General features: G+C 39.6%; 2 protein-coding genes and 1 pseudogene across 2 annotated transcripts in view; 1 reads left to right on the forward strand and 2 right to left on the reverse strand.

Moving 5' to 3' along the window:
- The first annotated feature begins 4,091 nt into the window (after nt 1-4,091).
- LOC143893085 (zinc finger CCCH domain-containing protein 30-like) lies at nt 4,092-8,551 on the forward strand. Its single transcript, XM_077398041.1, has 3 exons — nt 4,092-4,157; nt 4,282-4,366; nt 5,638-8,551. Exon 3 carries the CDS (start codon nt 5,649-5,651, stop codon nt 7,845-7,847), a length of 2,199 nt encoding a protein of 732 aa, XP_077254156.1. The 5' UTR covers nt 4,092-4,157; nt 4,282-4,366; nt 5,638-5,648; the 3' UTR covers nt 7,848-8,551.
- A 4,023-nt stretch (nt 8,552-12,574) lies between these two features.
- On the reverse strand, nt 12,575-13,760 carry LOC143846821 (long-chain-alcohol O-fatty-acyltransferase pseudogene; annotated as a pseudogene).
- Nucleotides 13,761-18,953: 5,193 nt separating this feature from the next.
- LOC143893078 (FKBP12-interacting protein of 37 kDa-like) overlaps nt 18,954-22,294 on the reverse strand; it is a 28,282-nt gene continuing 24,941 nt past the window's right edge. Inside the window, exon 14 of the mRNA XM_077398031.1 lies at nt 18,954-19,246. Coding sequence (XP_077254146.1) covers nt 19,088-19,246 — 159 coding nt within the window. The 3' untranslated portion in view covers nt 18,954-19,087. The remainder of the gene's footprint in view (nt 19,247-22,294) is intronic.

The following is a 22,294-nucleotide window of genomic DNA, read 5'->3' on the forward strand; positions in this document are numbered from 1 at the left end:
ATCTTCTCTAGCTTCTTCCCATCATTTCACTTCAAAGCCTTAGCCAAGCCCTGTTGAACTAGGATGTCCTTACCCTCATCTGCCATAGGGTGAACTGCCCTTTCTGTCAAATCTATCGATGTTGAAGTGAGTAGAACTTGATTTTACCACCATCTAAGATTACTCCGCACTTCACGGTGTAATGCTCCACCTCGAACGAGAATCTTTCTTGGACAATCTTTCCACTCCCAAAGATCGTTGTAACCACGATCCAACCACAACACCCACGATCACTGCACCCGGCCTCGACGATCGCTCCACCTGAGCTCTAATACCACTTGTTGAGAAAAATGCCGGGTAAAACGATCCGATCATGCACAAATTAAACAGAAAAGTAAAATCAACAAAGCAAGCCACAAGATGAACACCAAGATTTTACGTGGTTCGGCCAAGCCTACTCCACGGGCGAGAAAACACGATGTTCTACTATGAGAAAAACAATATACAACAATGATTACAATTGATTAATCTCAAACCCAAAACGCACAACCCTTTCCTTGCTTCTCAAACCCAAGACCATACAAGAGAGTGACCCAAGAGAGTACCCAAGAAGAAACCCCGAGGAAGGTACCCACTTCTCTTCTTCTTCTCCCTTTCTCTCTCTTACCTTCTCTCTTTTTCTCTCTTTCTTTAGCCGTCACGCTTGCCTCCCACACAATTACTGAATGAGTCATCCCACTTTTATATTTAGGTTTCCCCAAACCTAAATTAAAAGCAATTTCTAATTTTTACCTCACTGCCTTCCCACCGAGTGGTGGGAAATAAGAGAACTTTCCCAACAGATATATTTCACTCGAGGTATCTCATTCCAAGTGCGTGCCCAAAATAGTTACTATATTGAGTTAAGGTGCTTCAATTCTTTGGAGGTACCTACCTGATAGAGTATTTTCATTTTCATGAGGTTCAATATCTAAAATCAACTCATGATGAGCAGGCTTTCTTTTGCCCATTTAGGCATTTGTCCGTATTGACCCACTTTTAGAGACATAGTCTTTAGCAACATGCATCAATTGATATCTTTATCAGAGACATCGGTCATCAATATTCAATCTTGTGCATCAAATAGATGGAATTTTATCATTAATTTTTTGGGATACTACATTATAATCAAACATATGTAGATTTTCAATCGCATACGCTTGAGGGGGCATATTAGAATAATCTAATAGATGAGATTTTGACCCTTGATTTGTAAGGGAATCTTGACCGTTAATTGTTGCGGTAGTAGATTAGGTAATTGGTTGGATTAGGTAACTAAGCCAAACATGGTAATTAGTTTAGATTAGGATATTTCTATCTTTATCTCATTCAAAATTAGTTCTATAAACACTCATTAGGCCATTGGATTAGATTAGAAGTTGTGTTAGAATAAGTCAATAAGATATTCTATTCCTATCTCTTTCCATAATTTTCTCATGTAAGTGCTCCACATAAGCACCGATCATCTCTTTGTAATTTATCCAAGATTAATATAAATTCTCTTAATTTTAGCATGGAGGGCGTTTGTCGTATGCGGTAGCTATCGGAGGTCATTAGGTTTTACTTCGAAATTTAATTCCTAAATAGAGGCATTTTTTGTCATTTTGGTGCAAACTCAAAAATTTTCTACATATTGAGCATTCTTTTTAGAGTTTTCTACACGTTGAGTGCGAGTGAAGTTCGGTGTTTTTCACAAAGTATAGTGGGCCCACTTTGTTGGATGATCCAAATCATTCATTTGTTTGGCCACAACGTAAATAGTTTTACATGATAATCAATATTACAGGATTCACTGTGATTTACAGGAGCAACTTTCGATCTATATTGCTTGAAGTGCATGCTGTAGAGATTTCAAGAATGGTAAGAAAGATTTTTGGGATGACTAATATTCCAATTGTCCAGGCAACAATCCATGTTTGGTTTGACTGATTAAGCTCCAAAGATGGCAGTTAATGAAACTATAATCTGCCAATAAAATTGTTGGAATATCTCGCATGATTTTATGCTTTAACACCCTCAGCCTGATTGTGAGGACCACATTGGGTTTGCCGCGAAACCAAACAAATCGGCGTGTTGAGAGCCCTTTGGTATGGCCATCGGCAAGCTGATCAAGGCTGGGAATAAATTGGATTTCTACGAGTCCGTGAGCAACTCATTCACGAACAAAGTAGTAGTCGACTTCATTGCGCTTAGTATGTGCATGACAGACTAGGTTTGCAACGAGATACATGGCACTAACATTGTCATAGTGAAGTATAGGACAACTATGGCACGAGACCCATAGCTCAGAAAGAATATCCTAGACCCAACAAATGTCGGTTGCTGTAGTGGCTCGGCTTCAGTGCTAGAGTGTGCTACAATGGATTGCTTCTTGAAACACTATAGAATGACTCGGTCCTAGAAAGACGCTCCCACCAGTGGTAGAGCGCCGATCTAGGTCACAACAAATTTACGTTGTGGCCCAACAAATGAACGGTTTGGATCATCCTACGAGGTGGCCCCAGCAAATTTGTTTTTGTTCACTTGTGTACATGATCTACAGAAGAACTTTTTGCATAACCAAAATGGGCCCTTTTTGCTTGCAATTCTCTAGAAATAAGAGAGCTACACGTGAAAATGAATTCTGGTTAAAGAAAAACAAAGGGTTTCTACTTGAGGTTAACAAAAGGGTTCTCTTCCACCCCTTTACGAGGTCGGCAAATGAAGACGCGGATTGTCTAGCTTGCCAAGGAGTGTCCTGAGGTTTTTGATTTCCTCCCTCCTTGACAAGGGTTTATGTCCTTCTACCCATCCCATGGGTGTCTCTGTCGTGGTTTATCCTTATTAATAAATTTGAACCATTTAAAAATAATAATAATAAGGGTTCTTTTTTTCTCGGTTGCCCAAAAATGACCAAAATACCTCTATCCCAAGCCTTAGCTTGAACCCAACCCGCTTCAAAAACTCTAAACCCTATCCGAACCTCTCTCTAACCCAGTTTTCAAAATGAGACAGGATTAGGATGGGTTGCATACCTAAAATCACCATCGCATAAGGCATTTCACGGACGGGCCGTTTGCATGAGCGAGCAGCCACATAGGCTCACTTTATTAGGGGTGCAACCATGATACTTCTTGGGTCGGGTTTTTTCACATTGACACGTTGTAAAAAAAAAAAAAATATCTTCACACCAAAAATCTCTAAATTTATATAATCAAGTGTATAAATTTAAAAATGAAACTATATTTCCACATCACAAACATGATGACCTCAATGAAAACAATTATATCAATATATTGAAAAATAATTTGCAATGTTATTCAAGAGATAATTAAAAATGTCACAGTACACCTACAAAAGTCGGGTCGGATCGGGTTTCGGGTATCCTACCCAAGATTCAGCCGGGTTTTTAATCTAAAACCTGACCCTACCCAAGACCAATGATTTCTAAACCTGACCCATGCTATTTTTGGGTCAGGTCGATGCGGGTTGGGTAAGTTGCACCCCTAGTTTTACATAGGACCGAGACATTTATTGCCATTCTGAAGGGTAATCCAGTAACTCCATGACCTAAATAAACGACAAAGAGATTTAAAAGCGTCGGAAATTTCGAGAACTGAAAGAGAAAAAACATCTGTTTATTTATTTATCTTCTCTTTTAGTCAATGAGGCGGCCATCATTCTTTATTTCTTTTCCAAATTTTCTTGGCTTTTAATATTTTAAGGCTGATGATAAATTCGCACTCCCTGTAGGATAATTCGCACCGTAGAACGTCAAAAAGTAAAGTCTGCCACGTATCCTACTTTACAGTGGTGTGAATTATCCTGCAGAGGGTGCGAATTTATCATCGCCCAATATTTTTAATAAAAAAAATTCGTTGGTGCTCCATGCCTTTTCCCTCGATTTGACTCAACAATTAACCAAATTTGACTCCTGCTTGGAATCCGAACAGAGCCTTATTCGCGGACGCGAGCCCGGATTCCAATCCAACACAATCTCCCTCTAGCCGGTAACCTAAGCTGACTAACCGGTGGAAAACAAGGCCTTTTTCCCTACTCGTCCAGTTTCCTTCCATTTGAATTCCAAACCGCATGTAGAGTGAATTTAGGGTGAATTTCCACAGCATTTCATTACCAGTCTCTCCGACTAAGATAGAAAGGTGAGTTTGATTTCGTTTCATTTCATTTCGTTTTAATTTGGTGTGTGTTTCGTTCTTCGTGTCTCTCTTTGATTTATCGAGTTTTTACAAGCTATATTTTCTGTTTCTCTGTAACGCTAAACAGAGATAGTGAAACCCTAACGATCAGATCTGAAGATGGAGTCTCATCTTGATTTTTAGCTACTTTTTGCCTCGGCTTCTGCAAATCGGTGAGTTTTTCTTGTTCAGTAAACATAGCTATGTTGTTTTCTCCTCAAATCTCTGTATTTGTATGTCTTTTGTACTTTATTTCATGAGAAAATCTAAGATTTGTCTACTTTGTTGTGAGATCTTAAGTAGAAAATTCGTTTTTTGCTCTACTTTTGCTGTTTCAATCCCCTTTTCGATGATTTTGCATGTGCATGTTGCGAATCTGTAGGTAAATCCACTTGCAGTCTTACTTTTGAAGATCTGAAATCAAAAAAATTTATATGTCGGTTCTATTTCTTGAGAGTTAGGGTTTTGACCTAGGAGATTTGTTCCTTTTTCATAAGATTTCTCCTTTTTATTTTTCTTTCATAGATCTACCTTAATAGGTTTTGATATTTGTCTCATTTGTCTATTACTTTGATCGATCTTCCGATTTGTGTACCTATCCAGCCAAAAAACCTAGAAAAAACCTAGATTTTGAGGATGTGTGACCTTTAACAGCTTTTCAATGGACTGTTTATCTTTTCCTGAAGTCAAATTAATCAGGTTTTTATCTTGATTTCTGTCCGAAACCGTTCTTTGTAGATCATTTTGTTCTTTATTTTTCCAGAAAAATTTCTTTTCTATCATCGTTTACTTCACTTCGCAGTGAGATCTGCATGTATTGTTTCTGAATTTTAGTTCCTAATTTTTTCCTTCGAGATGCAGTCATTTTTTTTCTGTTTAAGATTGTTGTTTTCTCTCATCATGTGAAATCCCCTTTCCGGCGAACTTCTCTGTTTAAAAACGACCTCCGTTTCCTTTGTCAACCTTTAATGAAGGTTCATTGTTTTATATTCCATATCTGTTTCTTATTTTCTTAATTTACACCCAGTTGCCTGCAATTTCTCTTCCTTGCGTACTTATTGCTAGGTCATGTTTGTTTTGGATTTTGAGAACAGATTGTTAGTCCAAAGCTGGTTATTGGACTCCTATGTACCTTTACCCCTTATTTGTTTTGGATTTTGAGAACCGATTGTGATTTGTGAGTCCCATATTGATTGCTTAACTCAAAATTAGGTTTTTTTTAAGTCCAATGACCAGTTTTGGACTCACAATCTGTACTCAAAATCCATAACAAACAGGGCATTAATTTAGAGTCCAATTATCAGTTTTGTACTCACAGTCGGTTCTGACAAGCCAAAAGAAACAGGGTCTTTAGAATCTAACACCATTTGTTTGTTTTTTTTCTTTGAATGGCATGCCATTATTTTGTTTTCATCTCTAGGAATTCTTTTTTCCAATTTCTCAGGGAACCGAAGTATGTGTGGTGGGCCGGAGCGCTTAAAACCTTCGTCAGACTCGGCTAATTCTCCTGAAGAAAGCAAACCCTCCACCAAAAGCATGAACCATTTGTCTGTAGAAACTGAAGATTCTTTCTCAAGCTTGCTAGAACTTGCTGCCAACAACGACCTTGATGGGTTCAAGCGCTCAATTGAGCGTGATCCCTCTGCTGTTGATAATGTTGAACTCTGGTATGGTCGCAAGAAGGGCTCTAACCAGATGGTGCTCGAGCATAGGACTCCAATGATGGTGGCAGCAACCTATGGAAGTATTGAAGTCTTGAAGCTAATCCTTTCCCTCTCCTCTACTGATGTAAATCGATCTTGTGGACCTGACAAGAGCACTGCCCTTCACTGCGCTGCATCCGGGGGATCTGTAAATGCGGTTGATGCCGTTAAGCTACTCTTACTTGCAGGTGCAGACCCAAATGTCATTGATGCCAATGAACATCGCCCTTCTGATGTTATCGTGGTCTCCCCTAAGCTCCCCACTGTGAAAATTACACTTGAAGAACTGTTAAGGAGCCCCAATGGTGAACATCATCTTAGGGTTTTGACTGCTACATCAAATTCCAAGTCCCCAAACTCCCCTCCCCTATCTTCTTCACCGGAGAATGGATCTCCTTCATCTGCTTCTGATTCAATGTCTTCTCCGAGAGTGAAGTTGGATGAGCTCCGTGTAGTAACAGAGAAGAAAGAATACCCAATTGACCCATCATTGCCCGACATCAAGAACAGCATCTATTCCACTGATGAGTTTCGTATGTTCTCATTCAAGGTCCGACCATGCTCGAGGGCCTATTCTCACGACTGGACGGAGTGCCCTTTCGTTCACCCTGGTGAGAATGCCCGGAGAAGGGATCCAAAGAAATTTCATTACAGCTGTGTGCCATGCCCCGATTTTCGAAAGGGTGCTTGTCGAAGGGGTGACTTGTGTGAGTATGCCCATGGAGTGTTTGAGTGCTGGCTTCACCCCGCACAATATCGGACGAGGCTCTGCAAGGATGGCACAAGCTGCACGAGACGGGTCTGTTTCTTTGCTCACACTTCTGATGAGCTCCGCCCACTCTATGTTTCCACAGGCTCTGCTGTCCCATCTCCACGTTCTTCTGCACAATCTGCCATGGAGTTGGCAGCAGCCATGAGCCTCTTACCGGGTTCACCTTCTTCAGTCTCAGTCATGTCTCCTTTTACATCTCCCATGTCACCATCTGCTAATGGAATGTCTCATTCTTCTCTGGTTTGGCCTCAGCCAAATGTGCCCACTTTGCACCTTCCTGGTAGCAATCTCCAATCGAGTCGGTTAAGATCATCCCTTAATGCTAGAGATATTCCAGCAGATGATTTCTCAATGCTGTCAGATTTCGAAGCCCATCAGCTCATGAATGATGTCTCATGCTTCTCACAAAACCGCCTTAGCTCTGGGAATCAGCTTGGTCGATCAAAAACCCTAACTCCATCGAACCTCGAGGACCTCTTCTTATCTGAGATCTCCTCATCGCCTAGATATTCTGATCAAGGCGCCGCAGCATCTGTTTTTTCCCCTACTCACAAATCAGCAGTTTTCAGCCAATTCCAGCAACAGCAACAGAGTATGTTATCCCCCATCAATACCAATATGTTTTCTCCCAAAAACATTGACCAGCAGCTCTCAGGGCATCCACTTTTACAACCCTCTTTCGGACTATCTTCTTCTCCGGGGCGAATGTCCCCTCGAGGCATTGAGCAAATCTCTCCAATGACTTCTAGGGTAGCTGCATTCGCTCAACGAGAAAAGCTTCAGCCCCACCAGCTTCGCAGTCTCAGCTCCCGCGATCTCGGTTCTGGAAATGTGGGAATTGTTGGTTCCCCTATAAATTCCATGTCAAAATGGGGCTCACCGAATGGGAAATTAGATTGGGGTGTTCAAGGAGATGAACTGGGTAAGCTACGCAGATCATCGTCTTTTGAGCTTGGGGCCAACAGCGAGGAACCAGACCTTTCATGGGTGCAGTCATTGGTGAAGGAATCCCCGCCCGAACTCAAGGGCAAAACAGCAGCAGTCCCAACAACAGCACCATCTGTGGGCACAGCGTCCTCTGGCGAGGGTTCCAATTCGAATTCTCAGCTGGAGGCCGTTGATCATTCGGTTTTGGGAGCTTGGCTGGAGCAGATGCAACTCGATCAGCTCGTTGCTTAGTAAAAATTTCAAAAAAATTGAAGTTTTTACTAGTTCTATAAGGTAGTAGAAATAATTTTAGTAGACTATATCTTTATTATTATATTTTTTTTTGTTGGGATGGTGGTGAGCAGGGGGAGGAAAAGAGAGGGGGGAAGAAAAAAAAAAAAAAAAACTTTTAACAAAAAGGTGGAGGTACAAATGGGGGGGAAAATTTTTCAGAATTCATTTTCAGAATTTGTTTTTACATCTGGACAAGTGAAGAAGGGGGCAAAATGCCTGACCAACGCATGTCAGGTAAGTCTCCCAATATTTCTCATTAGTTTTGTTTTTGGGTTTTCAAACAGCTATATGTTTCATTGGAATGAGACAGGAGCTGGTTTGCAAGCTTCTCCCGTCTCTACTATCTAATTACTATTTACCCTTATTTTATCATCATGTTAAAAAGAATGTGACTAGTTGAAATAGAAATGGAGAGGTAGAAGAGATAAAATTTTCTCGAAGTTTTTCCTGTGCTTTGATGCTTTCCTGATCAATGAAGAAGAGGACATGAAAAGGTAAACAAATAACACGTTGGGGTGTTTTTTGGTGAAGTGTTACATTCCATCTTGCTGCATTTGTGGTGAGTCTGTAGGTGGAAAAGAACAGTTGGTCCTCTGGATGTAACATCATGTTAGAAGAAAACTTTATTTATTATTCTATTTCAATACCTTTATTTTTTTTTTTCATCTTCTCAAATTTCTTGCCTTTTGTTATGGAGTTTGTCCTGATTCTTGTATTTTAAGAAAGCTTGGGAATCTACGCAATGGTGGTGGATCCCAACGTGTGTATTGTTTGAGTTTTTTATACGATTTATTGTCTCGTCAGTGGGATTTTTTTGGATGTTCCTAGGTGCTGTGAGGATAAGGGGTATCCTTTATGGGGCATGAATCTATAGAGAGATTAGGGTTTTCTAGGGTATCTATCAAAGTGATGTGGTCATGAATTGAAGAATGTGGCCTTTTTAGTGCAAGTAATGGCTTGGTTTGTGTGGTGGAATATAGTGTTTTTTGTATGGTAGGAGCTAAAAAACCTTTATTGGGATTTAAAGATTTAGGTATAGTCAGGGGGGTATCATCTGGGATATCAGTGTTTCTAGGGCAATCCTTGTGGGACTATGAATCTGTAAATTAGCTTTTCTAGGGTATCTAGATGGGGTTCTCTAGGGTGTCAAGGGGTCAATTATTGGGAAATGGCAACCGTGAAAGATTATACTATGGAATACTTGTGGGCCCAATTTTAAAAGGTGGAGCAGGTGGGTGAGGGTGGGAGTTGGGTTGGCAGCAGTGGGGCAGGGGCAGAGCCTAAAACATCCCTAAAAAGTAGTGGGAGAGACGCTCTCATGTCTCTCCCACTCTTCCCACACAACTAACCCATCAAATATTCCATAGAATATTTTTATGGTTGCCGAATTAGGGTAGATTTATGTATTGTTCGGGCATCATCAATGAGGATATTGGCATTATATTCATATTCGAAAGATGATCAAAATTATGCTTGGTTGGGTTTTGTCTCTTCTTTTTTTTCCTCTGGGAGACTCAGTGGGTGGGTGACTTGGAGAATCATGTCTTTTGTTGGGAAGCATCCCATTCCCATTCCCATTCCCATTCCCATTTCCTGTAAACAAAATTTTTAATTTTTAATTCAAATAATTATTTTAAATATTTCGTTCTGACCATGACGGAATCAGACTAACCACCTCTTTGGGCAGTAAACTGATTTCGACATTTTCCCTGTTTTTAATTCTCCCCCTGTGCTAATTCCGCCCTCCTGATTCTGTTTATTCTTTTAACCAAAGGCGGGAATGGGGAATGGGAATGGGAATGGGAATATCAAATCCAGTGCTTGATTCTGGCAATTCAAAACCTTAATATTGCATCAATTATGGTATTGATAGGTTTTAGAAGACCATTAAAGTAACTAAGGTTTGAAATCCAAAATTCATTACTCATAAGCAAAGGATTGAAGCAATGGAGGGATTAATTTGGGGAGGCAAATTGTTGGGTAAAATGGGGAAGAATTAAATTAGGAAAAGATGTATTTTTTCCATTTACTTCACATGTATATAAAATGGGATTTATTAAGGGTTTTGTTGAGGGAGAGTAAGTAGCTTTCATTTGTTGTGATATGAGAATAGATTAATAAGGGAAAAGGACTACGCCCAGGGAAATGATATATTTGCCCATTTTTTCTTCCTTGGACCACCCCTTGTAGTGTAAAAGGGTAGCCATAAATACAGTAGAGGACACTAAAGAGGGGGCTGGCCTAGGGAAGAAAAGGGGGCGAATAGATCACTTCCCCTAAAGTGCTAAAAAAACAGCAAGAGATACAGAGAGAATGCCAATATTAGGGGGATGTGAAAGTAGATGGAATGGAGTTGATGCAAAAATGCATACGTTTGTGAGGTATGATGTGTTGGTTATAAAGGAAAAGTGGTTGCCTTTGGTCTCCTCTTTTGGTTTTGAAGGGGTTGTTGAACAGTGACGAGAGGGAGGATAAGCTAAGATATGCCCTTACTTTTGATCGACCTTTTGAAAGTTTGTTCAACAAAGTATACGAATATGACACCCATATAAATGTGCATTTATTTTAGGCAAGGTAACAATGGCTAAAGCTTGCTATAGTTTCTGTGAATGCATGCATTGGCAGAATCCTTTAGAAGTAAATTGGCAGTGTACATTTATTTTAGCTAGGGGTGCAACTTGGGTCGGAACGGGTCGAGCTTTTGCTAAAAAATGAATAGGAATCAATCCGACCCGATTTTAAGGTAAAAGCTCAACCCGAATTCCCAAAATTCGGCCCGAGATGCATCCCTAGTATACATTGACAGAATCCTTTAGAAGCAAAGGAGGAATGCATACATAGTGGGTCCTACCAATGATTGATCTGATCCATCTATTTGTCAGGCCTTGCCTCGGATCTCCTATGGTTCCAAAATCAGGGAAATCATCCAAATCTAGCTTCTAATAATGGAGATTTTACATGTTGTAAGGCCTTATAGTCCCGTATTTTTCAAAAAGTATTGTACGGACCACATCGGATGATCCAAACCGTCCATGTGATGGAACACAATGTAAATAGGTTGTTCTCTAAAAATCATTTCCATAGGATGATCCTAGCCCTCAGATCTATAGAGGTTTCCATAATATGCAGTTCCTCAATAGATCGGAGGGTTAGGATCATCCTATAGAAATGACTTTTTGGGCACAACCTATTTACATTGTGTTCGATCACATGGACAGTTTGGATCATCCTATGATATGGTCCGTACAGTACTTGATGAAAAATACGGGATTATAAGGGTTTACACCATGTAAAATTATGTTTTCTTTTTCTTTTCTTTTTTATGAGTGAGCTGGGGTTAGGCAGGACCCCGACCAGATTCATTAGAAAAAAAAGATATTACAGCTAGGGGGGCTCAAAAGCCAATTGCTTGGGAATAATAACCCAGCAGCCACAAAGAAGAAGCAAAATACAAAAGTTTCTCATGGGACACGCAATAAGCCGAAACAGTCTATAATCTGGTGTATAAATGGCCAATCTGAGAAGATCTTCATATATGTGAGCGAAAGGGATGTTGTCTCCTTTGATTGGGAATGATCTCTTGGCTCCACGAGTGACTAAGCTTCCAGGATATGAAGCCATCCAAGGCTGCTCTGATAGCTCTGATTCTATTCGTTTACTTCCAGGGATATTTAGTTTCCCCTGCTACTGATAAATTATTATTATTTTTTGTCATTGAACATATTGAACATCGAAAATCATCAAAAAAATTGAACATCGACGGGCCAAAACTACATACAAGCAATGGTTCAACGGTTCACATTCAATGGCAAAAAAGTACTCTCAATAAGAAGATCCAAAGCAAGGACGATTAAATACAGGCTTTCCTCGAATGTGGCCCTCACATGTCACTATAAATATTTGTTACATTGACAAGAAACAAACACAGAAAGTTAGAAAGCCTATCCAGAGTTTTTACTCGAGAAGACCCTATGATGCTTAAGTTAGTGACTAGCAACAGATAATAAAGTTTTTATAGTTGAATAGTAGGTTTTAGGGAATTGCTCCCTTACCTTTGAGACTTCAAAGACTATTTATAGATGGAGGGCCTTGGTGTACATTAGGGCTTCCAGGGATGGAATTACCCTAATGCCCTTATGCGCATGTCAGCCAGCGATTGGGCTATTATTTTTACCACCATCAAGAACATTAAACCGTAAATGAACAACAGCCTACGGCAGAAGTTAATGCTAAGTGAGATAGAAGTTATTGCTACAAGAAAATTTGCCTTCTAAGGAGAAGAATTAGATGTAAACAAAAGTATCTTAATTATATGTTTGATAATTTAAGGCAGGGATTTGCTAGGGTCATTGCAAAAGGCATTTCTCGAAACGTCTGTTGCATGAGAGAGCAGCCACAGTCACTTTTCAAAAGATTTTGTCATTATTCATGACGTGGCTAGTCTCTCATGCAACAGAATAACAGATGTTCCGCGAAATGCCTTACGCAATGGACGCTAGCAAGGTAAATCTGCTGAATTGGACCAATACTGACCCACTTGTGTTAGTGGCAAGTAAGCCACATGATACTACCAATCCTCTTTCTCTACAAGCAGGCATGCATATTGAAGTTCCATAATCGGATTTCCATTAGAAGATATCCACTTTCTTTTGGTAGAAATCTAGTGCATGTTCAAAAGAAGCATGATAATAACGGTTATAATGGAATCCTTCAAAATGATACATTTGCATTGTGGATCAATTTACAAACAAGCCCATTTATGACCCATTTGCAAAGTCGATTTACTTCCCATAGAGATTCACGAGAGCTATGTACTCCCCAATCCCCTTTACATCAGTGGCACTCCTCACAAGTGGTGTGATGAATAAGAACATGCTTGTGCCAACCATAAAGCCCACCGTCAATGGCACACAAACTACAGGATGCAGTTCAAACCTACCCCTGATCGCTTTCTTCACAACTCTTTCAAGAGAAGTGCAAACCCCATGTAACACAAAATAGCATGTAACTTCCCAAGTGGGTTCTTCTCCATCCGTTACATAGTAAATAACAAGCTCGTGCATGAGGCCAGACACTAAGAATGTCACGACCAACGCCGCCTCTTTTGCCACCGATTCTTTTGTATATTGCCCGAATGTCTTTACAAGTGGATTGTATACGGTCAACCGTAGAACATTCGATGAGATTAGATTCCATCTTCTTCCCCAAAAATCCTGTAGAGATGTAGATATGTAGGGCTTCTTGAATTGGTGCTCAAGGTCTAACCCGATCACGGTCCGAACCAGCGCTGCATTGCTCGCCATAGTGACATCTAGTAGTAAGAAGAAGTGCATGAGGTAGAAAAATAAGAAGAGGGTGTGATGGTACTTTTCCTTGTTTGAGCAAAGGATGGCTAGAATGGCTGAGAGTAGTCCTTTAAGTGCTATATTGAGCGGCATTTCAAGCTTTTCAAATGAGTTTGAATGTGAATTTGGGTGTTTGGTAGATGGGTCTTCTTTAATTAGGATGGGGAATGCAGCTGCAGAGATAAAAACGATGAGGGAAGTTTGGTGAGTTGAAAGAGGACCTCTGTTGAAACAGAAAAAGATGAGCTTGAAGTTTGAGAGCCATGTGAAATTGTAGCCAGAGTATGCTCTTAGATTGACAGATGAAAAAATCCAAGGTAGGGTGTAGAAGAGATAGAATATGGGGAGGAGAGAGAACAACCTAGCTTTTCCTATGGGAACTTTGATGACTAGGTAGTAGCAATAGCTCAAAGATATCCCCACTAAAAACCATACCTTCAAAAGGCTCTTAATTTCTTCCTGCATTTTTTTTTTCCTTTTGGTTTCCCTCTCTATCTGCTGGGAATAAATAGATGAAGAGGCCTGGTCCTTCAGAACTACGGATAGCCAAAGATTTGCAAAAGGGAAATGTTATCGGCACTATTGTATTTTGATGAGGGCACTCCTCACTTTATTAAAATTAAGGTATGGCCCACACCATAGGATGATCCAAACCGTCCATTAGATGGGCCACAGCCTAAATAGGTTGTGCCCCAAAAATTATTTCCATAGGTTGATCCTAACCCTCTAACCCTCTAACATTCAAATCGGAGGGTTAGGATCAACCTATGGAAATAATTTTTGGGGCACAACCTATTTAGGCTGTGGCCTATCTAATGGACGGTTTAGATCAATCTTATGGTGCGGGCTGTGGCCCATTGTTAACTTTAAAACATATACTCTCCCATAGAATTTTAAAAAATCTCAATTTTATCGGTAATTTATTGCTATAAAATAGGAATTTAATTAAAGGAAAGTGATACGAATAAAATCCCATTCCCCCTAACGTTTCTGTGAGAACCCTTGATGTAAAATGGGATTTATTAAGGTTTGGAACAATTACCAATGGGGGACAAACAATAGGCGAAATTATCAACAGGACCCATGCTTTTTAGAAATTATCAACGAGGGACAAAAGAGGTCTTGTCAGTAAAAGCTGGACGAAAATACCCTTTGGCATTTACAACACGTTTTGACCTTGTTTTTTCCTTCTTCCCTCTTCTTTTACTTTTCCATTATCACATTTTTTTATTTTTTACCCTACAAGTCATCTTCCTCCTTGTTCAACCACCATTGTTGCTGGCAAATCTTGAAACTTGAATGTTGAGTTCTTACCATCTATCTTTTTTTTTGGTAGGTTTCTTACCATCTATCTCTCTGTTTCTAGGTTTTGTTTTTCTTTTTTTTTAGGGTTTTGCACTATTTTTCATTCCTGATTTATCTTGTTTAGGGTTTAAGCAGTTTGTATTTTAGGGTGTGTTCTGGAGATAATGCATGGATGGCTTCACTCACTTTTTGGAAGACATGTGGTTGTATAAGAAAAGGTTGATGTAATACATGAATGGATGGCTATACATTTTTTGATTTACTTAAATTTTTTTTTTAATACATGAAGCACATTTAATGAAAACAACATCCATTTCTTTTGTTATTTCTATCATGAGCAGAATTGTAATGCCATTAGAAGAGTTGCTATAGGCAGGGGGTTTTGTAGTAGAAGGGGTTTATCAACTCTCTGGAAGGGTTTATCAACTCTTAAAAGTAGGGTTACCGATTTTCGAATGGGCTTATCAAGTACCTAAAAAATGGCCGAGGGTACTATAGTTTTGGAAGGGGGTTTTCAAGTCGCTAGGATTGAGGTTATCTAGTATAAAAATGGGGTTACCAATTTCCGAATGGGGTTATCAAGTCCTTGAAAATTGGCCAAGGGTACTAGAGTTTTGGAAGAGGGTTTTCAAGTCTCTAGGATTGGGGTTATCTATTATAAAAAATGGGGTTACCAATTTCCAAATGGGCTTATCAAGTCCTTGAAAATTGGCCAAGGGAACTGGAGTTTTGGAAGGGGGTTTTCAAGTCTCTGGGATTGGGGTTATTTAATATATATCAAAATGGGGTTACCAATTTCCGAATGGGCTTATCAAGTCCCTGAAAATTGGCCTAGGGTACTAGAGTTTTGGAAGGGGGTTTTCAAGTATTTGGGATTGGGGTTATCTAGCATGAAAATGGGGTTACCAATTTACGAATGGGCTTATCAAGTCCCTTAAAATTGGTCGAGGGTACTAGAGTTTTGGAAGGGGGTTTTCAAGTCTCTGGGGTTGGGGTTATCCAGTATCAAAATGGGGTTACCAAATTCCAAATGGGCTTATCAAGTCCCCTTGTAAACACGTTTTTACTTCCTGTTTTTTTCACTCGTTCATTGTCACCGTTTTTTTTTCTTTCTACCCTACCATTCATCTTCCTCATCCTCTATTGAAAGGGACAAGGAGAAATGCAAAACCCTAAAACAAATGAAAATCAAAACCTAGATATAGAGAGATAGATGGGAATGAACTCACGTTTCAAGTTTTCGAGCTTTTCCGCCTCCAATGGTGGCTAAATGATGAAGAAGATAACTGGTAGGGCAAAAAAATCAAAGTTGAAAATGGAAAAGTAAAAGAAAAGAGGGAAAGAAGAGAGAAGAGGGAAAAGTGGAAAAGCAAAACGTGTTGCTTAAGAAAATGGCATTTTCGTCCAGCTTTTACTAACAAGACATTTTTTGTCCCTCGTTGATAATTTCTGAAAAGCATGGGTCCTGTTGATAATTCTGCCTAATTTTTGTCCCCCATAGGTAATTGTTCCTTAAGGTTTTTAGTGAGGGAGGGTAAGTAGCTTTCATATGTTCTGATGTGTGGTTAGAATTTTTTTGATGATGAGAATATATTTAAAAAGGAAAAGGACTACGCCCGGGGAAATAATATATTCGCCCCTTTTTTCTTCCTTGGGCCACCCCTTGTAGTGTAAAAGAGTAGTCATGAATACACTAGAGGGGGGCTGGCCCAGGGAATAAAAGGGGGCGAGTAGATCACTTTCCCCAAAGTGCTAAAAAAACAGCAAAAAAATACAAAGAGAATGCCAATATTAGGGGGATGTGAAGGTGGATAGAATGGATTTGATGCAACATTACGTTTGTGAGGTATGATGTGTTGGTTATAAAGGAAAAGAGGTTGCCTGTGGTCTCCTCTTTTGATTCTGAAGGGGTTGTTGAACAGTGACGAGAGGGAGGATAAGTAAAGATATGCCCTCACTCTTTGGTCTGACCTTTTGAAAGTTTGCTCAACAAAGTACACGTATATGACACCCATATAAATGTGCATTTATTTTAGGCAACGTAACAATAGCTAAAGCTTGGTATGGTTTCGGTAAATGCATGGAGTGTACATTGGCAGAATCCTATAGAAGTAAATAGACAGTGTACACTAATTTTAGCCATGTAAATTGGCAGTTTCCGTGAATGCATGATGCCAAGTAAATACATTGGCAGAATCCTTTAGAAGTAAAGGCGGAATGCATACATAGTGGGTCCTACCTATGATTGATATGAACCGTCTATTTGACAGGCCTTGCCTTGGATCTCCTATGGTCCCAAAATCAGGTAAATCATCCAAACCTAGCTTCTAATAATGGAGATTTTATATGGTGTAAGGCCTTATAGTAAGTACTGTACGGACCACATCATAGGATGATCTTAACCATCCATAGGGGTGACGCCTCTATAGATCGGAGGGCTAGGATCATCCTATGGAAATGATTTTTGGGGAACAACCTATTTACGTTGTGTTCCGTCACCCCTATAGACGGTTTGGATCATCCTATGACGTGGTCCGTAATGTACTTTATGAGAAATACAGGGCTATAAGGGCTTACACCATATAAAATTATGTTTTCTTTTTGTAATTAAACATACTAAACATCGACGTGCCAAAACTACATCATGGTTTTAAATTTCGGATTTCGGTGGGGACCAAAACCGAAATTTGGTGAAATTTCAAAATTTTGAGAAAATACAAATTTTTCTAAAAAAGAAACGTTATAAAATTTCAGCCGAAATTTTGAAATTTCAGGGGTCCGAAACCGGTACCGAAACCAAACCAAAATTTTAAACCGTGAACGAAATTCCGAAATTTCAGGGGTTCGAAAACCGGTGCCGAAACCAAACCGAAATTTTAAACCATGAACTACATACAATCATGGTTCAACGGTTCACATTGAATGGCAAAAAAGTAGTCTAAATAAGTAAGAGGTCCAAAGCAAGGACGATTAAATACAGGCTTTCCTCGATTGTGTACCTCACATGTCACTATAAATATCTGTTCACGTGTCACATGATTATTGGGTGTTTGGACTAATATTATCCCATTTTTTAGATTTTCAAAGGAAAAGATATCAGAAAGAATTTTCTAGAAGGATTCGGGAAATCCCACTTTTCCTTTGTGAGGGTTAGGCTTTTCGTTCTCTTTAAAAACTCTTCCAAATCCCCATTCTCTCTTGAAACTCATAGTCCTAGTATTCCAAATCCTTGAATCTGTAGCTATATTTCCAAATTCCTGATATGAGTTCTTGTATGGTTTTCTAACAAGTCCTGTGTGTTTGATTAGACTAAAGAGGTGGGAAAATTCATCATCTCTCTCCCTTCCTTTTTTGTTTCCTTCTGTGTTTTCTATTACTGTTAGTTCTTATAGCTATTTCTGTCTAGGCCTTTGCAGGTGTAACATGGGAATTACCATGTCATGTTACGTTGAATTTAGGCCTATAGTAAGATTTCTGCTCCGTCTCTTTGGTAACCCACTGAAATGGAGGACATGATCTTGAACGTTCATCTGGTGGATGTGATTAGGGAGATATTATTGTGTTTCAATAGGCAGCTAGTTCATTATAATACGGTGAGACACATCCACTAGTAGTGAGTGAGTGAGTGAGCCCCACCTCGGGTTGATCTCGACCGTCCATCTGATAGGCCAATTATGCTTGTCAGGTAGGCCTGGTATCAAAGGCGAGTTAGGCAACCATTTATAAAATTCAATTTTGAGGTGTTCTTAATCCTCTGTTCAAACTCTTTCTCTCTCCACCATCTCCAAACCATATACAACTTGAAGTTCCCAGATATGGAATTCCTGTTGGGCTTTTACCCTATAATTGGGTCGGGGTTCGGGTTGATTTCAAGTCAGTTTTTAGCATTAGCTCAATCCAACCCGACCCATGTTGCACCCGGAAATCTCATTTTGAAAGTGTTTTGTTCTTCTTCAATACCTTACACTACTAACTTCAAAACATTTACATATAAGATTAGAGATTGTTTCAACTCCTCACAACTAAGCGAATCATCCAAAAATCAGCCTTTGAAAATCATCCTTTGGTTCAAGTAATGTTTTTTCACTGACACTAGATAAATTAATGGTAAAATCTATAATTTCATCTTCCTTGTGAGGCATGGAAACTGAAATATCAGAGCTTTGCAAGTCTGATAATCAAACCGTTGATCATGTTACAGTCACAACAGGACTATTGTTGATTCTCAGGCGGCAAGAACCCTCCATCTTTTCCCTAAGGCCCTGTTTGTTTTGGGTTGTGGCAACCGATTGTGAGCCCCAAACCGATTACTGGACTCAAAATTAATGCATTCTTGAGTCCAGTAATCAGTCTGGGGCTCACAATCGGTTGTCACACTCTAAAACGAACATGGCCTGAGCATAGCTATAGATGATTATAGTAAGTTTTTAGGTCATTCTCCAACAAATGAACAATAGTTCAAAGGGCACATTCTAAGCTACTTTCCAATGTACAACGGATGATAAAATTTGGCAGGTTGGTTCAGAAAATATGATAGAGCAGTTCTTTTTAAACTTCAACTTCTGTCATCACTATAGTTTCTTCGTCAATTGTTTTCTTATCAGTGGCGTAATCATCTTCTCCTGTTAGATCTTTTTGTGACAGCTCTTCTTTCAACCTATTCAGCTCAAAATCCTTATCTACCAGTCTTTGTTGCAAAATAAGCACCTGAAATAGAATAAATTTTCATTAGATTTTCATGTTTGAAATTGAGGTGAAGAATACAATCCAATGATAGGTTTAAAAGAAAACAATATAACTCCAATAATAACAAATAGCAAGTAAAAAATATTATTTGTTATTGCTACTAAAAAAATCTATTTAAAAGAAAAACAATTTTTTCAGTGAGGCACAAGATTCAAAGGAAGAGAGAGATTTGCTTGCATTATCACAGGTTCTCAACCCTAGAGGCTATTAAAGGTGGTCTCCCCCACTATAAGAAGAAACCGGTAGGGCGCTCTCTCAACAGAAGAGAGAAGAAAAAGAAATACTTTCTCGCCATAATCCTAACGATGTTGGAGAAATTCGAGTAGAGTGGGGATTCTTCCTCCTCAGATGGAGGAGGCAAAATCGATTATAAGGGGAAGGGTAAAGCCGCTAGAGATGATGGGTTGGGAGTGGGGGGGAAAAAGAATTTCAAGAAGAGTGGATATGACAAAGATAGGGCAAATCTTGGGTCAACAACTAAAAGCGAGATTACCATGGAATACCTGGAACTTCAGTGGAAAAAGTTTGAAGAGGAGGCAAAAGGCAAGGAGGAGTTATTTCAACTCACAGGAAAGAGATCATTCGAGGAGGTATATGTACCGGTCTATAAATTACCGTTCTTTCAGAAGCGGTGGAAGAGGAGCGTAATGCGCTTAAGGAGGAGGGTTTAGATGGAGAGGACCTTCAGAAGGAGGTGGGTTCTGCTATCCCGGACATGGAGTCTCTTATGTCGAGGGACTCGATGGGTATGGATCTTAGTGGAAAAGTCAAGGACTCTTCAAAGGGCTGAGCAGATTCCCGAAGAGGAAGAGAAGGGAGTCTCAGACTCTCAGGAGACGTAGAAAAAACCATACAGGAAGAAGAAGAGCAAACCCAGTCGGAATCGCAAGAGGGGAAGGTCACCTTATAAGAAGAAGAGCAAGCTTATTCTAAAGAGTTTGAGGAGATGGCTAAAATGGGGGATATATTGGGTATAGATTACAAGGGAGATGTGGAAGAAACAAAAAGAAAGGTTTTTGATATCGAGAAAAGAGATGTGGATGAGAAGAAAGGGAAAACCCCCTAGTCGTGGGAGTCGAGAGCTCAAAGCTCTCAGGAAATGCAGGGAGTTTTGTATAAATATGCTTGTTGAACGCTTTTTGGGATGGTAGGGAGTTCTCAGAATTTTGTGTTGATTGTGGTAGGATATGGTAGTCTCTAGTTGTTGCAAGGGTAGGTAATGTTGTGTGGGGCTGGAAGCCCATGTTAAAAAAAAATTCTGAAGAATTAAGGGAGGGTAATTTGGTCTGTCTGAGCGTGCTTGAGGGACACTGTCCTTCGCTGCTCAGGGGCGATTTTCTCCTCTGGATAACCATTCTTACCCATGATGGTTGTTGTGTTATTTACCAAGGTGGGTGAAAAAATGCTTTAGGTCCTTTATGCATTTCAAGGCATATTAACTCCTTGGTTTTCTTCAGTTATATGCATGATGTGTGGGCTCTACGGTGTTTCTGTCGTTGGATGTTTTTGGAAGACACAGCAGAAGGTTGTTGATAAGGGTCGATACGGAAGGAAGTCTGGATGATGGTGGATTTCTATTAGGTGTTGGAGGAAGTCTATATATAGCTTATGCTTTTTCTTTTTTTGTCCTGGAGTACGCTCCTGGACCATCATACTATGTAATTTCTGGGGGGACTACTGGTCCCCATGTATATTTCATGGTATGAATATAATAGTCATCTTTCAAAAAAGATTTGCCTTGATATAAGTCCGGCTAGAACGGTGCTATTTCATTGAACTCATTTTAAGGCATACCTAATGGAGATCTCAAGACAGTTTACCAAATCCAAAATCTAATAAATAATGTGATCTAACCACCATAACTGAACTCTTCATTGCCCAATGTATGATATTAAACACTCTTGCCATTACTAGAGTCAGATCGGATAATAGATAGAGATCATTAGGATCCTTGAATCTTATAAAGCCTCAAAAGGAAAATATTTCAAATTTTGTGCTGCCCTCTATTCAGAGCCTTTTCTTTGGCTGATATAATTCCCAATGAGTTATATGACCTAATGAAAAAGTTCAAATTACGAGAGGGTGCGCGATGTGTCACCCTGCATGTTTGTCAACTAAGCCATCAAAATACCATTTTGCCCCAGGCCGCCACTTGAATTTTATTTACTTCCTTTTTAATGGTTTTCTTCCACATTATTATAAATCTACTTTCTTTTCAACTTCACCAAATTGGTAAGATGTGTAAGGGTCATGGGTTGGAGAATGCAAAGAATACTTGTAATGGATATACAAGAGCCTTAGTGTTTGAATCCATGATAAGATCCGCATGCTGATCAAGAAGAATGAATGAGGATGTGTAAGGCAATAAAAATCTACAAGTATATTTGTCGGTACGTAAGTCGATGCATCAACAGAAGGTGATATCAGATAAATGCATGTGATGCATGTGATGGTGGCGATCATGGGAAACCTAGTGATTTCCAATACACTCCCCATACCTGCCCCGTGAAGAAGATGAAGAGCCTGTAATAAAGTCCAAGATCGAGTCTTGGAAAGTGTGATGCCTTTCTCACCCACATCAAAGAACTCTTACTTAGGCATCCCTCTCCAACGTCCCCACGTACTTTCTGATGCAAGTGCATCCCAGCTGTTCAAAGGTCGAGATCTTCAAATCAATGATCGGACTATTCAGGACCCTCGGATCAACCATTAGATGACGCAGATCAACAATCAAGCACAAAAAGATGCCAGATTATATTTTACTCGAAGGCCAATCGTCCCTAGATCATCCAGATATCGGACGGCGTCACAGTCAACGGTCCTTGTTCCACAACAATCCAAAATTATTAATTTGTTTAGTTAGTTTGAGTTGGAATTTTTCCATTGGCTAAAAATAGCCCTTGTTTCAGTTGAATTAGGAATTTGAATTGCTTTATCGAGTTGGACGAATTTAGTAAGAGAAATTTTAGGAATTTAGAAAATTTTTAAGAATTACAATTGAAAGAGTTG

This window comes from Tasmannia lanceolata, unplaced genomic scaffold (genome assembly GCF_043159265.1).
Source record: "Tasmannia lanceolata isolate RefF3 unplaced genomic scaffold, GAP_Taslan_0.1 ptg000015l, whole genome shotgun sequence".
NCBI classification, from domain to species: Eukaryota; Viridiplantae; Streptophyta; class Magnoliopsida; order Canellales; family Winteraceae; genus Tasmannia; species Tasmannia lanceolata.